This window comes from Ruditapes philippinarum, unplaced genomic scaffold (assembly GCF_026571515.1).
Source record: "Ruditapes philippinarum isolate M1 unplaced genomic scaffold, ASM2657151v2 ctg790_1_1_1_1, whole genome shotgun sequence".
Taxonomy (NCBI): domain Eukaryota; kingdom Metazoa; phylum Mollusca; class Bivalvia; order Venerida; family Veneridae; genus Ruditapes; species Ruditapes philippinarum.
In genome coordinates, this window is record NW_026859737.1 from 15,628 (window position 1) to 35,822 (window position 20,195).

Sequence of the window (20,195 nt, forward strand, 5' to 3'; positions counted from 1 at the left end):
TGCTTTAATCAAGCTTTTTCTTAAGTTAATAATTTACAATTACTTTACATGTTCAAAATGCTCTGTGTTTGAAACATACTTTTCACCGAAAAAATATTTAAACATGCGTAGAATTATCTAGTGAACAAAAAGCATTAAGTTGTTGACCACAAATGCTAGCCGATATGTATGAAAGACTGGTAGGGCCATTTCCACTTCATGAATTCCCGATGTCATATTCATGAATTCACAATTTAATTTTCGTGAACTCACGTTTTCCAACATACGAAATTCATAAATTCGCGATTTCAACTTTCAGCACCAATGTTCCTTTTGACATCTTGAAAGTCAGAGCAAAGTATCTTTTGTTTAACGAGTTTTATCTGTTTAGCATGACATGTATATAGTTTGATAAAGGCCTTTCTGTTGGGTTTTATGTCGCTAAGACACAATTGAGATCATTCGGCGACGTTTAAGCTTTACTGGTGGATAAATATCTCAGTTACCTCTCTGTGCATTATTTCAGACATAAGCGGGCACTTGTGTAGAACATGTATTAGATGTGCGGCCGAAAATGTTTCAATAGTCGACCAAAATAACCAGTATAACCGCTTACAGCGATTCCAGAATTTGTTAAATAGGAGAGGACATAATTGTCTATCTGTTAACGAATGTCGCAAGGAAAAAATGCATTAGCATTTTACTATATCTAGATATTATTTTAGACTTCACATAGGCCATAACTGAAGCAGTTGCAAGTACCTGTCATTGAGAATAAAGTACAAAATCATCAGTGCAGTGAAAGGTAATAACATTTTTATATATTGTACTGTGAATAAGTTTATCTAGTGGTGACAGCCCAACTATTTAAGACAAAATAAACATAAATGAAAAAATATAAAATAGCGTTTTAATTTTTCGTGTTTTTCTATATTGATATTTAGTATTCATACAACAATACTCCGGAAAATGTCGTAAAACCAGGTGCACCATAGATCTTAACATCAGCTACTGCAAACGTTGACACCCATACTGAGTCTCCCTTACGTAAGTGTAGCACCACAAAATTTGTGCCCTGAGCGTCATGACCGGGGCTTATTGTGTCCGCTACACCGGCAACTTTCCCTGCTCCATCTACCATAATATGCATCCATACTTTATGGGGCTCATACCCAGCACCAAACGCTAGGTAAAACATGTAAACACCTTCTTTTGGTACTGTGAAAACACCTGAAAATATAATATTACAAAGAAAAGAAGAAAATGTAGCTGAAACAGAACAAATTAAAATGTCATGAAATAAATGTGTAATTTTCACACATACAGGATACATTCTACTGTCTGAAGAACTTGAAAAGAACAGTCAATCACCTATCGGCCTTAAATATAAGCAGGTTATAATGTTCTCCCGCAGCTTCAAGAGTTACTAAAATAGTAATTATTATCATCATGCTCCTTGTATAAAGGTAGAAACACAAGATGCACCACTCTAAATAATAAAGCATTTGTGTCAAGAACGATATTGATCAAATTATTTTATCAAGTCAGGCAACATTTTCCAATATCTTAAACCAATTTGGCAAAAAATTGAATTTAATTTTGCTTCTACTTTCTAGAAAATATCCTTAAATTGTTTGCCAGTTCTATGGCAAAAGCAATAACTTTCACGCCTTCTAAATTCGATCAAAATATTTGTGAAAAAACAGGGTTTTAGAATAAATTTGTCGGTTTTTCGTTTTCAAACTGATTTTAAAGCGCTTTTTTAAAAGTTATGTATAAGCATATAATTATTGCTATTATACTGATAAGTAAGCATAAGTACCAGTTCGGTTATTGTAGGCATTTCCATCATTGAGAAGGACCTTGTTAAATAGCACAGTCTGTTCAATTCCAGAATGGTCAACATTATGGTCAAGAACAGCAGAAAATGCAAATGGAGTTTCCGGAAAAGATCTTCTCATTCTTCCACCTAAAAAGTACGACTTATGTTATTCAATAAAACGTTTGTTTTAAGTCAATTCTAAGATCCGTGTATTAAAACAATATCTTAAAAGTCTTAAATTAGTATCTAGTATCTGAATTTCTTTATTTAAACCCTGATACGCTAATAAAATGTTTTTAACTATTTTTTTCAAATGAGGCATTAACTTATCACTTATCATATGTTTCAAATTGCTTGATGTTTAATTACTTATCCGAAGTTTTTAAAAATAATTACCAGAATATTTCTTTATTGCACGTGTGCTGCTTTGTTTTTCGCTTGCTTGGTCTTGCCATACATCATCGTCATCTGTTTTTCCACCAAACTTGTCTGTGTTGTCATTCTGTAAACGTTCAATCTCTGCTTGTTGTGTTTCAATGGTCCTTTCATTATTCATAACTTGCCTCTCTAAGTCATTGATACGTGTCTCTAACAATTTATGTTTGCGATTGGACCTTGTTTGTAGAAGAGTCAGCTCAGCAACACGAGATTCCAATATTTGTACTTGATCAACCTGACATTAGTTGAAGAATAAAAACAAATTATTGCCCTTGTTTTTTGTTGTTGTTTTTTTTTAATTTTAATCATGGTTATTAATATATTAATGATAATGGTGGACATGCTTATTGCTTCTTCAGGAAAAAACTTAATAAAAAAGACTTGCGATTTTTAATACTTTAAATACTTGTGCAAATTATAAAATAACTCTTTTAACTTTCAGACATTGCGATCAGTTCTAGGAGTTGTCCTTTGTTCATTCATTTTATCATCAATCCTTAGTTTTGAAATATTGAATAATGATAACAGTCCATTTATAAACTTTTTAGTTTTGTGAATTAATAGACTATATTCATCTTAATCAAATGTTTAATTGGTAAGTTAAACCAATCCACAATGATTGGTAATCAGTGTTACAGACGTCCCAAAACAAAGGTTAACATAGCTCCGCACCTTTTTCTCTAACTCTGACATCCTTTGAACAAGCTCTTCATAGTTGTTTTCAGAAGCATCTACCAATCCAACGAAACTTGCAGTAAATATCACCGCCAGCACAATTTTCTAAATGACATCTTGAAAATCCGACAATGACTAAAGTAACTATTTTTCGATCAAATATCACTCTAGTTTATATAAAGGTGAGTCTTTCTCTTATCTGTCTGTCATTATATGTGACCTGTTACGGCTGTATATAGTTTGGTATCGCAAGTGCTATCAAAAAGCATATACGATTGAATAATTTATTTATCAAATAAATGAGCCGCGTCACGACAAAACCAACATAGTGCATCGCGGCTCATTAATTATTTTCCATACGCCAATGAAGTTCAAATGAATGTAATCAAAGTTCACATTAGAGTAAAAAAACTCACTTTAGGCATTGTCTAGCAAAGGTATCATCTTCTAAACGTATTACTCATAACTTTAGATATGATGATATTTATTACTTCAATCATTTTAACAAAGAAAAGGCATAGATATAATTATAGATAAAACAAGGAAATATGTGAAATCCCTGTACATATTAAACTCATTAATAAGCCGATTTGGTTTCTTTTCGCAAAACAGTGAAATTTTATAAAGTTTCAAGAAGAAAAAAGCTCTAGAATTTACAAAGTGAGCAAACATTTATTTCATTATTTATTTATTTCTTTTTTTTTTTTTTTTTTTTTTTTTGGTTCAACGAAAATTGGACTAAATGAATGAATATGATGATATAAGAGCATGATGTTGGCTGTAAATTGCATAAAACTCCATTGGTTATTCCACATAATTACATCGTGGATTTAGTAATTTGAGAAAAAAGCATTATTGACTAGTCTTGTATAGAGGTCCTCGGATAAACAATACTTAAAAGATATTCTTACATTCTATGCTTCTTTGTGAGAATATATATACACGATTACAAATATTAGCGAATGTATATGTCTATATCTTTGGAAATAGTTTAGTTTAAACATCGTATCAGGGGAAAAAACAGGAATAGGAGGAGTAAGAAAGATGTATTGTTTTAAATTCAAAAAGGAAATATGATATGTTGTAGTATTTTAAGATACATATAAATCGTAATTCTTATTAATAGTGAAATGTCTAATATGTTACTTTAAAGAGTTGCTCTGGTGTAAGTGTATATGCGATAACTGATAAGTTGTCAAATATCGTTTTTGATGATGCTGATGGTTGTTATAATTATTGTAAGTTAACGAAGCGCATTTAAGCTGCCTATGTAGTAAGTAAATGTCATGATAATAATGAATGGTTTTGTAATGATTGTGAATAGACGTACCCATTACCACCATGACGCAAATCATTACAGAAGAGTAAAATCCATAAACTATAATAGGACGTTATCTAGTAGAAGAATTTATAGGAAAACTATAAATAAAAAAGGACGTATCAGCAAGATTTATACAGTAAGCTTATTTTATCACTATAGTGATCAGGAGACGTTATGGAGATTCCTAACAAATACTCAGGTTAATAAAGAACATTTTAATCTAGTCTAGTCGATGATCTTTGACAAAAGTCTTACCAGGGTCTTTATTTAAAAGACGCTGGTTGACACGGAGTCTGATTTTTAACTTGATGATATATCTTCTAACATACAATTTTGAACAGAAAAATACGATTGAGGAGGAAACGAAAACTATCAGATCATTGAATAACAACACGAATGATTCCATCTTTTGATAACATTTAAAATGAATATCACTGAATGGTTCCATCTTTGATAACATTTTAAATAGTTTAAAGATGCATTCAATGAGGATTATGCATGTATTATTTGTAAATTGTTCAACATTGTTTTATAGTCTTGAACATTCCCTGATGTATGGGGTTGTGGAATTACATATATTCATTATTTAAAAATAACAGACAAAACTTGTCCAAATAATTTACTTCGTAATTAAAAGCTAACTTTAAACATATTCAGAATATTCAGTTGGGACTAGATACTAAGTGTGTACAAAAGAAAATTCACCAAATTGCATGTACAAAATTAGGTTATACTACATCTTGATTTTTAATTAAGTAAAGTTTTATCTAAATTTAAAATTGTGAATAATTGTCTGACAACTGGAAAAGGTATCTTGGTAACAGGTGACACTTAAAAACATGTACGTTTTTGTGATAAGAATATCATTGGTGATGAATTTCACTGTCTTTGGAGTGTAAGCAATCATGTATTATTGGTTGTGAACTGTATAAATATTCTCTTTCTTCTTTTTAGCTCACCTGCCACAAAGTAACAGGGTGAGCTTTTGTGATCGCTTTTCGTCCGGCGTCCGTCCGTCGTCCGTCCGTAAGCTTTTACTTTAAATGACATCTCTTCATAAACCACTAAGCCAATTTCATCCAAACTTCACAGGAATGTTCCTTTGGTGGTCACTTTTAAAACTTGTTCAAAGAATTTAATTCCATGCAGAACTCTGGTTGCCATGGCAACCGAAAGAAAAAACTTTAAATATCTTCTTTTAAAAAACCCAAAGAACTAGACCTTAGATATTTGTCATGAAACATCTTCTAGTGAGTGTCTACTATGTTTGTTCAAATAAAAGCCCTGGGGTCAAAATTGGCCCCGCCCCAGGGGGTCATTGATTTTCCCTATATGCATATAGTAAAAACTTTAAAAATCTTCTTTTAAAGAACCCATAGAGCTAGAGGTAAGATATTTAGCATGAAACATGTTCTAATAGGTGTCTACCAAGTTTGTTCAAATAAAAGCCCTCGGGTCAAAATTGACCCCGCACCAGGGGGTCATTGATTTTGCCTATATGCATATAGTAAAAACTTAAAAATCTTCTTTGAAAAAAACCAAATAGCTTGAGTTTAGATATTAAGCATAAAACATCTTCTAGTGAGTGTCTACAAAGTTTGTTCAAATAAAAGCCCTGGGGTCAAAATTTGCCCCGTCCCGGGGGTCATTGATTTTCCTTATATGTGTATAGCAAAAACTTAAAAATCTTCTTTGAAAAAAACCCAAATAGGTAGAGTTTAGATACTAAGCATGAAACATCTTCTGGTAAGTGTCTACACATTTTGTTCAGATAAAAGCCCTTGGGTCAAAACTGGCACTGCCCCAGGGGTGTCATTGTTTTTAACTATATGTATGTAGTAAAAACTTAAAAATCTTCTTTTAAAAAACCCAATGAGTTAGAGCTAAGACGTTTAGCATGAAACATCTTCTTATGGGTGTCTACCAAGTTTGTTCAAATAAAAGACCTTGGGTTAAAATTGGTCCTGCCGATGGCTGGGGGGGGGGGGGAGATCGTTGTTTTTCATTATATGTGTGTAGTAAAAACTTAACATTGTGAAACATCTTCTAATGGGTGACTCTTGCGAGTCTGTTCAAATAAAAGCCCTGGGGTTTAAACTGACCCAGCTCCGGGGGCCTATATACAGGTGAGCGACCTCAGGGCCATCATGGCCCTCTTGTTTATATTTGTGACATTCTTTGAACTTTTTTAATTTTGATTATGATTAACTTTTGTTCATATCAAATGCATATTATATACCTGATAAATAAATTAAATCTTGAATCTTATAGTATTTGCAGTCAGGTATTTACAATTTATTGTTTGTTGATATTATTTGTAATGAATTTTAAAATTGCATTTCATATACAGTACAAGAAAAGCATTGATGCAAAGCATCAAAGGGCGTCCAAGCAAGAAATGCATCAGGTGCAGATGAACTAGTAGATATATGTTGATAAACTGTTCAATGGTTCATTGGTTTTTACCAGGATTGTATATCACTTATGAACGAAGGAACGAAAGACATATTGTTCATTATTTATAAATTTGATTTGCATGCTAGAAATTAGAATATTACTTGTTATTTCTTTATGATCGTGATTATTAATAGCAACGGATATACATGTATACAATCATTTATAATCCATTTGAGTAACGCATGATCAACACCACACTTGTGTAATTGTCCCTTATTATGTTATCGCTATTAGCGAAGGCCCCCTCTTAAGGTATCTGTTCACACTTAGTAACAATAAGACACTTGTTATATTACCATGTTGATCATGTTGAGCATAAATGTTTATTATACACTAATTGTAATATCTTTTTTAATAAAAAAAATACAGATTTTATGAATATTGTTTGCTTTTCTTTTTTGTGTTTTATGCACTATTTTAATACTGAATTTTTACGTTTACTATTATTTTAAGAATTCAATTGTCATAATGACCGACGATTATAAGTCAAAACTTAACTGCAAAAAGTCAGTAAATTATGGTTAATCTTTCAATATATAATATTGTTTATTCTTAAACCATATACATGTACATTTGTATTTTTCTTTACCATTTCTTAAATTATCAATCAATTGAATAATTCATAAAATCTGATTTGTTACTTTGAATAATTCCTCGGCATCTTTACTAAACACGAATAACAAATTAAATAAAATGTTTCAAAGTTGATAGTGTCATATTAATGCCATAAAAATGTACATTTTTCTCAATTATTGTACATATTTATTGTTTTTATCTCATATAGATAAAATAAAACATGCGATGTGTGTTGTTGGTTTTTTTTTCGAATTGTATGTTTATCTATAATAATAATCAATAATTTTTAGAGTTGATCTGTGTTTCTTAATTATTGTAACCAAACTAAGTGACAAACATTCATTTTGAAAAAAGGCTTATTTATCTCACGGATTTATATTAATAAATCCGTGTTTATCTGTAAAAATATTTGTTCTGTTCTGTAACGATATCAAACATCTACTCCAAAACCGGGAGAGACCGGACAATAAACGTGTGGTACTATGCGCAGGCTGGTCTGGATCCATGCTGGTCACAAAACCATTATGTTGGTTTTGTCGTGACGCGGCTCAATTCTCTGTCACTCTGTTAAATTAGAGGATGAATTTCAATATAGCAGGGGAGTATGTCATGGTTCAGAACTGTTCACTATTTAACGGAGATGATGTGTAAGCGGCCGGATAGAGCCATGGTACAGTATTCTGAGGGTCCCGGGTTTGAGTTCCATTCAGGCTGCAGATTTTTCTCAGTGACCAGGCCTGTGACACTTGGCACCAAACGGGGGACCGTGACTGAATATAGCTCAGAGTTTATATTTATTTTTCTGTAACTCTGTGAAATTCAAGGATGAATTTAAATATAGCAGGGGTCAGAATTATTCACTATTTTGGGGAGATGATGTGTATTTCGGCCAGATAGCTAAGTCGGTAGAGCAGCGATATGGTATTCCGAGGGTCTTAGGTTCGGTTTCTGCTCGGGCTGCACATTTTTCTCACCCATTGACACTTTGCGCCCAATGGGGGACCGTGACTGAATAATAATTAGCTCAGAATTTAATTTACATTTCTCTGTAACTCTGTGAAACTTGAGGAAGAATTTCAATATAGCAGGGAAGTATGTCACAGTTCAGAAGTGTTCACTATTTAGGGTCCCGGGTTCGAGTTCCAGTCAGGCTGCACATTTCTCTCACCCTATGACACATGGAAAAAATGTGTCCCCTCTCATCATTTTATCTTTTTTGTGTTGTTGCGGTTGAAGGGCCTATATTCACAAAATACTGAAAAAGGTAAAAAGGTGTGTGGCAAAATAAATTGTTTTATATGTTTCTCATTCTGTCTCTCTTCAAGGTTTTGCTACTTGTAACAAGCACAACCAAACAAAATAACGAAATGGCACAAATCAGACACCATAGTTAAGTGATCCTCAATTGGCAAAATGGCAGCTGACTTAAATGCAGTAAAGCTGTGGAGTTCCATTGTTAATTTGAATTGTCATTTTTGTCTAAATGATTTGTTGAGTTGGGAAAACGTTTTTTAACATTTTGATATCTAAGTTAATGCAATATAATGACGCATACGTACTCAGTTAATAGAAAGTATGTAGATCACATTTTAACAGAATTTGTCCGCCATTTTGAAAAACGTCCGAAGGATACAATTAAGCCGCTTTAAATCTTGCTATTTATATTTATGGCCTTTGTTGATTAAAAACAATCATTGAATTGTGAATATTAAAATATCTGGCAAGTTATTAGACCTTTATTCTTAAGAGTAAATGTGTATGGTAATGAATGACAAGTTTTAAATTTAAGGTACCCTTCCGGGCAAAATTTTCGGGTAATTTGACCTAGTTTTCGGAGAAATTGGCCATTTTAAACTACAGCTTAAGATTAGTTCTAGCCAATTTAGAAATAAAACAATGGACAAGAAACAAAGTTTAACACCCCTGACAAGTTTTAAAAGCATTTATTTTCATGAATTTAATACTTTTAGAACCTTGCAGGTTTTTTAAAAATGCCCTACGAAAGATGCAAAATTTGGCGATTTAGCTCAATTTCACGCATATATTCTGGAGAAAATAAATACTGTCATAATATTCAAATACATGCACCGAAATAATTATTCTATGCTGAAGATTTATACCAATTTTCACAACGCTTTGTTTGTAAATAAAGTTACAGGTAAGTTTTAAAAAACATGAGTAAACCGTGGTAAAATTACGCCCGTGTGATTATTACGCGGCACCGGTCGTCAAAATAGACCAGGAGAGACCGGGATTTACCGACAGGAGTACATCCATCTATAAATAGATTTTCGGAATATTTAGGTCATCAACTCATCATTCTATTTACAGCTTTCGGAATAACATACCATAATAATCCACTGTGTACTACAAAATGATAAATAGAAATACCCTGAAGATCGCGATTTATTAACGGAAAAGGTTATTTAGATTCTAATTTGAAAATGTTTGCATTGCGAAATTCTCCAGTTCGCTATTCATTGTACAAATCGCGACTAATTAATAATCAAGCACCCTCATACCGATCGGAATGATCGGCTTTTATTATGAACAACTATAAAAGGCTCGAGAAGTTGCTGTCGCCCTTTCACAAAATCTGATTTCATTACATAAAAGGCGCCGCGCTTCGGCGCGGACGCCAATTATGACGGAATTGACAACAAATCAACTGATATCTAGATCACGCTGCTGTGAGAATGTTTGTTTTGGAAAATATTGATTCGATTTTACAAATATACAAAAATGCCAAATTTTCTATTTGATTATATTTGTGAATGTTTCTTCTTTAGTATACATTAAAACATTATGTGTTTCACTTTTCGTATGATATGAAATAAATATAATAATTTCAGTGACTGACATGACTTTTCAAACTATATTAACATTATTTCATACATGTTCATGATAAGACGACTGTGTCACTGTTATTTTGCAATGGACAACACTGTTAAAATTTTAGTCCATGTTATCAAACTAAGTACAATTCATATGGTACATGTTAACGAGATAAGAGCACGAATCACATAAAATTTGAACTTGTAAAGAAGGTGCCTTAATCTTTGTCTGACTTTCAAGATGTCAAGTGGGACAATGATACTTGAGGTTTTATTTACGACAATTATCGTTCTCTCCATACAAGGATTGACAGATGCATCCGATTTCAATAATGAAGAGTTTGTTCAAAGGCTGATACTGCTAGAAAATCGGGTAAGACATTGAAATATATTTGTGTAAATTCTCGTAGGGATTTTGTTTATAATATTTATAGTTGAGTATGTAAAACGGTAAGTTCCTTGTCACAATAAATTTGGTTTGATTCCCCATGTGACTGGGGGTTGCCTTTAAGGGCTGAGACATCAGAATTGCAGCCACCGTTTATTCCTCGTGATCACAGGAGTCTATACATCTGTAAGCTCCAGCAGATGAGATAGTTTGGTGCTTGTTTAAGTTTGTATTACCCGACGTCAGCAAAAACCATATTTCCTGTTCCGGCGCCACATTACCTAAATTGTGTTGGTTCGCCGTGAAACCAAACCAAACAAAAAATCTATTTTGATTTTATGCGTCATTCTAACGCCGAGTAAATCGGATGAGAAATGTTGAAATTGCGCCCGTCGTTGTGACGTTTGAATCTATATCTTAGAACTATATGTTGATTATATCATAAAGAATAAGGCATGAATACATATCTAAATAACGACTTGAGGTTAGCTAATGTTGCAATTGTGCCATGTGCCATGAGAAATAGACACCAAACAGATATGTCTCTCAATATCTAAAGTCAGAGATGTGTGTATAATGTATGTGATATTTGCTAGGCTCAGCCAACATATATTTGATATGACTATAATGACTTTATTTGATAATAATAATAATAAAAACAAAACAAAATCTTTCAGAATGATATTCAGCCGAACGTCATAAATTTAGGGTACTTAATAAGTCCGTAAATTCTGGGTTGTTTTCGATATTGTTATGCGAACTGAGTACACTGTCAGGAACATGAACGTTGCTTATAATAAAAACAAAACAAAATCTTTCAGAATGATATTCAGCCGAACGTCATAAATTTAGCGTACTTAATAAGTCCGTAAATTCTGGGTTGTTTTCGATATTGTTATGCGAACTGAGTACACTTTCAGGAACATGAACGTTGCTTGTGGTATCCTTATATTGGACAATATTTATAACTGATCACATTATTGTGTCAAGTAAGCTTTTGAGTATTTATGAAAAATGAACTATTCATCAGAAAGTACAATGAGATTGAAAATATTTTGTGGGAGAAGGTATGTTTAAACAGAACTGATATATGTCAGCAATTTAACTATAAATTTAAATAGAAAATCCAGTACATTTTATTTTAGCACTTCCCATGACACTTTATTTTATAATAGCAAATATTATCCTTTACACCTTACTTTAGAACTATCCTTAACATTTTATATTAGAATGGCCAATGAGATTCTTAGAATTCAATTTGTAATTTGAACGACGAATAAAAATTGTTTTTATATTCAGTGTTTTTCTTTAGGCCAAATAAAATCAAGTTTTTATACAAATAAATATACAATGATTAATAGAATATATCGTCTAATCAGGAAGCTTGGTTATTATTTTAATTGTTACTTCTGGCAAAATTAGACTTGTTCATGACTCTTACATAAATACGTTTTAAATCCGATAATAAAATATTGTAATTATAGTTCTTGTTTGCCAGGTTAATCAAGAGCTATCTCTTACCAGACAAACAGAAGAATCTATTGCTCAAAGGCGGCTTTCTCGACAAGTAAAGGTCTTGGAATCTCGTATTGCTGAAATGGCACTTCAACAAGTAAGGTCCAAACGCAAACATGAATTGTTGGAGACACGTATTAAAGAGTTGGAGGAGCAAGTATTGCATAATGAAAAAACTATTGACAAACAGGCAGAGATTGAAAGATATGGAGATGATGAGCAAATTGAGAAGTTAACTATAAACAATCAAGAACATTATAATGACAGTCAGAACAGACATAGTAGACCATTGGAAAAAGAAAGCAGTAAAAGTAAGATGAAGCTAACTGCAGGTAAATTAATAAATACTAAATAATGATTTGGATATCCTTCGCCGCCGTGATTTTTTTTCGCCAGATAATTTCTAACATTTCGATTTAAAAGATTTGTCCATGTATTTATCTCATGCATATATGGAAAAAAATGTCGAGTTAATGTCTCTTGGACTGATGACTTGTACATGACTTTGTTCCAGTATTTTCTCAAGTTTTTATTGCAAGTTTTGTTAGAACCGTTTCTCGTGTTCTTCCTTAAAGAAGGTTTGAAATATCATCAAAGTAATTTTTTCAAGAATGATTCCTTATATATTTATATTTCACTTATTTACAAAAAATTGTATTTTATGACTGTTTGCTATACACGTATCTAGCATAGAGCATTCATATGTCGCAATGTTGTTTTAATAAAGGTGGAAGAATAAGAAGATCGTTCCCAGAAAATCCAGTTGCATTTACAGCCATTCTTGACCACGAAGTTCTCCACTCTGGTATTGACCAGACTGTTGTATTTAACAAAGTTCTTCTGAACGACGGAAACGCCTATAACAATCACACTGGTAAATAGATACACTGCTTGAATAGTATGCCCATTTCTTAAAGCAAAGATGAAATGATTTCCTATCAGCAAAATGTCTTATAAAATGTGTCAAGTTCTTTGAGTATTATATGTTACTGTTCTGATTAATCTCCCGACTTTATGGTTGGTTGAATGTGCTTACATGAATAGATTATTACTCGTATTTAGAAAGGATATCAATGCATCATAACATTCTTGCCTTTTCAAGTTAATTGACTTCCGTGTGCATGAACCAGTCATATATCAAATTAATTAAGATGTAATATACGATTTATTTTCGTTTTTGTTTCTACAGTTTATACATACACGCCTCTATCAAATTAAATGATGTCCACGTATGATATATACATTTCTTGTATCATTTTAGGTGTCTTCATGGTACCAAAGGAAGGGGTTTACATGTTTTATTTAGCTTTTGGTGCTGGTTTTGAAGCTCATAGGTTGTGGTTACACATTGTTGTTGATGGACAGGCGAAAGTTGCTGGTGTTGCCGATACAGTACAAACTAACCATGATGCACAAGGCACAAACCTTGTTCTATTACATTTACATAAAGGCGAATCAGTATGGGTTAGCACGTTTGGAATACCGGATGTCTTAATCCATGGTTCTCAAACGTGGACAACATTCTCCGGGGTATTGTTATATGAGTACTGAGGTTTACATGTAGAACTGATATAGAAAGTAAAGTTGCACACGGTGGTTCTGTTGTCTTATTCATTTCTGATCATTACAACGTAAATAACATTTTTATTTATTTTATTATTTCTTTAATTATTTCTTTTTCTTTTTTGCCCTAAAATCTCAATACTCAGGTGAAAGTGAGGACATTTCAAACAATATTTCTAGTCGAGTATTTTTTTTAACATTTTTTACAACATTGATCGAGGTTGAGTCTAGTCTGGTTTTGATTTTGAGGCTTTATCTTCTCTTTATCGTATTTTGACTAAAGAAATAACTATTGAGGAAGAAAAGAAATCTATAAGAGCTATGAATAACAACAATAATGCTACCATCTTTTGATAACATTTTATTAATAAATGAATATTTCAAATATGCAAACAATGATAATCTTTCATGTATTAATTAATCTATTATTTGTAACTGTTCAACATTATTTCAGACTATGATATTTTCCCTGATGTTTAGAGTCGTGGAATTACATAAACATAAATATAAGTATGAAAATAAAAAGGACAAGAATGACGTAAATAATTAATTTTTAAATCTAACCTTAAACAGTTTCAGAATGCATTTAAGTTGGGAGTAGATAATCAGTTTGAAGAAGAGAAAATTCACAAAAAAGTACATACAAAATTACATTATGCTTTGAAAAATATCTGAATATCTTCTCTTTAAATTAAGTTAAACTCTATCTAAATTTTAAAGAAATGTATCAATGTCTGACAGCTGGAAAATGTCGGCATCGTGGTAACCAGTAAGTCACTGGTAGCTAGTGACACATGTATGAATAACTGACATATCAATTGCTAACAAATCAACTAATATCCAGGTAACGCTGCTGTATGACTGTTAATTTAAGAACATATTGTATCATAGTTTAGGGACCTTTCTGTTGACAATGTGTCAGAATTAAATCGTATACATATACATCACAGTGCGTTAACTGGAGTGCAGGTATTATTTACCCGCACTCTAGAGCATGTCCATTGATACCGCCTCCGTGGTCGAGGGGTTAGAGTCGATGACTTCTAATCCAGGTACCTCTCTGGCGTGGGTTCGATCCCCGGGAGATGCTTTGGTAGTTTAGCGCGGAGGAAGGTTGTCTAGTACTGGTGTAACTCTCCAGGAACGATGGTTAGGAAACTATCCGCCTATATGACTGAAATACTGTTGAAAAAGGCGTAAAATGAGACAAACAAACAAACATGTCCATTGATTGGTTCATTTTGTCCGGGGTTTACATATTGTGACGACAAAGAAAGGGATAGCGACGGAAATGTCATAACTATTCGATGCTCATTCATTGGTTACATTTTTGTGGGGTTTCATAATGTGGTATCAGGGAACGTGTTTTTTGTTGACTATGATACAAAAAAGAAAGAACATCAAAACACTCGGTAATCTGATTTATCCTCGGGGGCTACGCCCCCTCGTACACATCAGATACCCTCGTGTTTCGATGCTCTTTCTATTACTAAATCATATTACAGACGTAAAAAACAGGTAGGCTATTCGTTTATATTTGTGAATGATTCCTCTTAAGTATAATTTGAAAAAAGATAAGTCATATACTTCACTTTTCGTAATGATAAGAACTAATCATAATAATTTTAGTGACTTATTTACAGACTCAATCAAACCGAGTCTGCAATTTACACGTAATTTTGTTGTGATTAATACTTCCGAGGGATCACTTTGTTTCCAGATTTTTATAGTTCACAATAGCGGGCGTCAAGTGCTGTGTGGCAGCTGTTAAAAGTACTTCACTTCAGTGTTGTTATATTTTCCTGGTCATTCGGGATCATTGATGCGAGCACTATTAAGTGTTGAGAATTGAGTACCTCTCACGCCGGTGCTAGGGGGCGTGAGGGATGTTGCACTTATTCATTATCCCTCATGTACAGACTCAATCAAACCGAGTCTGCAATTTTCACGTAATTTTGTTGTAATTAAAGTTACATTTAATAAATTTCATAAAAAAACTAAATAGCGACATTTCATTAATAAATTGGGTTTTATATCGACTCAAGGTCTTATTTTAGTGTCCAAACAACCAAAATGAGTTTTATTAGCAAAAAAATAGGTAACCTCATTGTGGCGAAATGGGAAGTACAATTTCTGTTTGCATCAGAAACTCCGCCTCGGATCATCCGTACATCAGTATTAAATCAACAAACATGACTATAAGTTTCAGTCCTAATTTAACGGTATATTTCCGCATCGTAACGGATGTTTTCATACAAATTTAATCTTTTTACGAGATGATTACTTTTACTGAACCCCAGGTTTAGTGCACCGTGAAAGTGTGTTTGCACAAGAAATATCACATTTGCCGTGTTCCGATAGCAACACTGTGACGTAGCGCATACACGAGCTCATTTTAGTCTTCATTTGCATGTTAAAATTCGTATACGAACTTTAGTGTTACCGTGGGGTTTCCCGTTTAACATCCTAATTTATGAACAATATTTGATGAAATTTACAACAAAACTATTAAACAGGTTAATGAAACTGTAGAATGTTTGATTTTTAGGCCGACGGCAAAATAATTTTACATATTTATTTAATGTAACTTTAATGCTTCCGTGGGATCACTTTGTTTCCAGATTTTTTAACATGACATTTCTATCTGTATTAACGTTATTTTATACATGTTCATGATAAGACGACCGTGTCACTGTCATTTTGCAATAAACAACACTGTTATATTACGTCCATGTTATCAAACTATGTACAATTCATTAAGTACATGTTGACGAGATAAGAGCACGAATCACATGAAATTTGAACCTTTTTGGTAAAGAATGTATATTAGTCTTAGTCTGACTTTCAAGATGTCAAGTAGGACAATGATACTTGAGGTTTTATTTACGGCAATTATCGCTCTCTGCCTACAAGGATTGACAGATGCATCCGATTGCAATAATGAAGAGTTTGTTCAAAGGCTGATACTGCTAGAAAATCGGGTAAGACAATGAAATATATTTGTGTAAATTCTCGTAGGGATTTTGTTTATAATATTTATAGTTGACTATGTAAAACGCTAAGTTCTTTGTCACAATAAATTTTATTTTGATTCCCCTTTGGGCTGAGGGGCTGCCTTTCAGGATTTAGACATCAGAAATGCAGCCACCGTTTATCCCTACTTGATTACAGGAGTCTATGCATCTGTAAGCTCCAGCAGATGAGATAGTTTGGTGCTTGTTTAAGTTTGTATTACCCGACGTCAGCCAAAACCATATTTCCTGTTTCGGCGCCACTTGACTAAATTGTGTTAGTGCGCCGTGAAACCAAACCAAACCAAACAAAACAAAATATATTTTGATTTTATGCGTCATTCTCACGCCGAGTAAATCGGATGAGAAATATTGAAATTTGCACCGGTCGATGTATATCTTAGAACTATGTTGATTTTATCATAAAGAATAAGACATGAATGCATATCTAAATAACGATTTAGGGCTAGCTAATGTTGCAAATGTGCCATGAGAAATAGAGACACCAAACAGATATTTTTCTCAACATCCAAAGTAAGAGATGTGTGTATAATGTATTTGATATTAGGTAGGTTCAGTCAACATATTGTATATCACTATCATGACTATATTTGATAATAATATAAGATATAGTGATAATAGTTCTTGTTTGCCAGGTTAATCAAGAGCTATCTTTTACCAGACCAAAAGAAGAATCTATTGCTCAAAGGCGGCTTTCTCGACAAGTAAGGGTCTTGGAATCTCGTATTGCTGAAATGGCACTTCAACAAGTAAGGTCCAACCGCAAACATGAATTGTTGGAGACACGTATAAAGGAGTTGGAGGAGCAAGTATTGCATAATGAAAAATCTATTGACAAACAGGCGGAGATTGAAAGATTTGGAGATGATGAGCAAATTGAAAAGTTAACAAAAAACAATCAAGAACATTATAATGACAGTCAGAACGAACATAGTAGACCATTGGAAAAAGAAAGCAGTAAAAGTAAGATGAAGCTAACTGCAGGTAAATGGATAAATACTAAATAATGACTTGGATATCATCGCCGCAGTGACTTTTTTCGCCAGATAATTTCTAACATTTCGATTTGTTTAAAAGATTTGTCCGTGTATTTATCTCATGCATAATATGAAACAAATGTCGAGTTAATGTCTCTTGTACTCTAAGTGATGGCTTGTACATGACTTTGTTCCAGTATTTTCTCAAGTTCATTGCATGTTTTGAAAGAACCATTTCTCTTGTTCTTTGTATATTTCTATTTTACTAATTTAGAAATTTTGTTTTTTATGACTTTTTGCTATACACGTATCTAGCATAGAGCATTCATATGTCGCAATGGTGTTTTAAAAAAGGTGGAAGAATCAGAAGAAGATCGTTTCCAGACGTACCAGTTGCATTTACAGCCATTCTTGACCACGAGGTTCGCAACTCTGGTATTGACCAAACTGTTGTATTTAACAAAGTTCTTCTGAACGACGGAAACGCCTATAATGTTCATACTGGTAAATATATATACTGTTTAAATAGTACGGCAATTTATAATTCAAAAGCACAGATGAAATGATTTCCTAAAAGCAAAATGTCCTATAAAATGTTTCAAGTTTTTTGAGTATTATAATTATGTAACTGTTCTGATTTATCTCCCGACATTATGGTTGGTTGACTGTGCTTACATGAATGAATTACTACTCGTATTAAGAAATCTATCAATGCATCAAAACATTATTACGTTTTCAAGTTAATTGATTTCCGTGTGCACGAACGTGTTATATATCAAATTTATAAGGATTTAATATACGATTTGTTTTCGTTATTGTTTCTTTAGTTTATAAATACATGCTCTATTACATTTTATGAATTCCACGTATGATATTTGCATTCCTTTTATCATTTTAGGTGTTTTCACGGTACCAAAGGAGGGAGTTTACATGTTTTATTAAGCTTTTGGTGCTGGTTATGAAGCTCATAGGTTGTGGATGCATATTGTTGTTGACGGACAGGCGAAAGTTGCTGGTGTTGCCGATACATTACAAACTAACCATGATGCACAAGGCACAAACCTTGTTTTATTACACTTACATAAAGGCGAATCTGTATGGGTGAGCACATTTAGAATAGCGGATGTCACCATCTATGGTTCTCAAATATTGACTACATTCTCCGGGGTATTGTTATATGAGTACTGAGGTATACATGTAGAACATATATAGAAAGTAAAGTTGCACACATGGTGGTTGTGTTGTCTGATTTATTTCTGACCATTTTAACGTAAATAACATTATTATTTGTTGACCTGAAATCACAAAATTGAACAATTTATTCTTTATTCTGACTAACTGAACTACTTATTAGGAGGAAAAGAAATCTATTACAGCTATGAATAAAAACAGTAATGCTTCCATCTTTTGATAACATTTTATAAATAAATGAATATTTCAAATATGCAAACAATGATAATCTTGCATCTATTTATCTATTATTTGTAAATGTTCAACATTGTTTAATACTATGATATTTTCCGTGATGTTTAGAGTCATGGAATTACATAAACATAAATATAAGTATGAAGATAAAAAGGACAAGAATGACGTAAATAATTAATTTTTAAATCTAACCTTAAACAGTTTCAGAATGCCTTTAAGTTGGGAGTAGATAATCAGTTTGAAGAAGAGAAAATTCACCAAAAAGTACATACAAAATTAGGTTATGCTTTGAAAAATATCAGAATATCCTCTCTTTAAATTAAGTTAAATTCTATCTAACTTTTATGAAATGCACGTCTGACAACTGGAAAATGTCGGCATCTTGGTTACCAGTGACACATGTATGAATAACTGACATATTAATTGCCAACAAGTCAACTAATATCTAGGTTACGCTGCTGAAAGACTGTAAGTTTAAGAACATATTTATCGTATTACAAACGTACAAAGACAGGTAGGCTTTTCGTTTATATTTGTGAATGTTTCTTCTAACGTATAATTTGAAAAAAATATGAGTTATATGCTTAACTTTGCGTAATGATAATAATCAAAATAGTTTAGTGACTTATGTAGAGACTCGGTCAAACTGAGTCTGCAATTTTCATGTAATTTTGTTGTGATTAATGCTTCCCTGGGATCACTTTGTTGTTCACAACAGCGGGTGTCAAGTGCTGTGTGGCAGCTGTAAAAAGTTGCCCCGTACTTCACTTCAGTGTTGTTATATTTTCCTGGTCCTTCGGGATCATTGATGCCAGCACTATTAAGTGTTGAGAATTGAGTACCTCTCAAGCCGGTGCTAGGGATTCATTATCCCTCATGTATAAACTCAATCAAACCGAGTCTGCAATTTTCACGTAATTTTGTAGTAATTAATGCTTCCGTGGGATCACTTTGTTTCCAGATTTTTTAGCATGACATTTCTATCTGTATTAACGTTATTTTATATATGTTCATGATAAGACGACTGTGTCACTGTCGTTTTGCAATTGACAACACTGTTATATTACGTCCACGTTACCAAACTATGTGCAATTTATAACGTACATGTTGACGAGAGAAGAGCACGAATCACATAAAATTTGAACTTGTAAAGAAGGTGCCTTAATCTTTGTCTGACTTTCAAAATGTCAAGT

At 32.8% G+C, this 20,195-nt stretch overlaps 3 protein-coding genes across 4 annotated transcripts; 2 read left to right on the top strand and 1 right to left on the bottom strand.

The window, feature by feature from the left end:
- Positions 1–894: 894 nt before the first annotated feature.
- On the bottom strand, positions 895–3,063 carry LOC132757735 (cerebellin-3-like). The gene is made up of 4 exons (XM_060749120.1): positions 2,912–3,063; positions 2,198–2,474; positions 1,802–1,948; positions 895–1,209 (listed from the first exon to the last, which is right to left on the bottom strand). The coding sequence occupies exons 1-4, from the start codon at positions 2,930–2,932 to the stop codon at positions 920–922; spliced, it is 735 nt and encodes a 244-aa protein (XP_060605103.1). The 5' UTR covers positions 2,933–3,063; the 3' UTR covers positions 895–919.
- Positions 3,064–10,276: 7,213 nt separating this feature from the next.
- LOC132757736 (uncharacterized) lies at positions 10,277–13,583 on the top strand. Its single transcript, XM_060749121.1, has 4 exons — positions 10,277–10,475; positions 11,989–12,337; positions 12,733–12,879; positions 13,267–13,583. The coding sequence occupies exons 1-4, from the start codon at positions 10,344–10,346 to the stop codon at positions 13,554–13,556; spliced, it is 918 nt and encodes a 305-aa protein (XP_060605104.1). The 5' UTR covers positions 10,277–10,343; the 3' UTR covers positions 13,557–13,583.
- Positions 13,584–16,340: 2,757 nt separating this feature from the next.
- LOC132757737 (uncharacterized) lies at positions 16,341–18,811 on the top strand. 2 transcript variants are annotated; one of them, XM_060749122.1, is made up of 4 exons: positions 16,341–16,549; positions 17,236–17,584; positions 17,932–18,081; positions 18,476–18,811. In XM_060749122.1, exons 1-4 carry the CDS (start codon positions 16,388–16,390, stop codon positions 18,517–18,519), a joined length of 705 nt encoding a protein of 234 aa, XP_060605105.1. In that variant the 5' UTR covers positions 16,341–16,387; the 3' UTR covers positions 18,520–18,811. The 2 variants fall into 2 exon arrangements, with proteins under 2 accessions (XP_060605105.1, XP_060605106.1); XM_060749123.1 differs by having other exon boundaries at positions 17,236–17,563.
- The last annotated feature ends 1,384 nt before the right edge of the window (positions 18,812–20,195 follow it).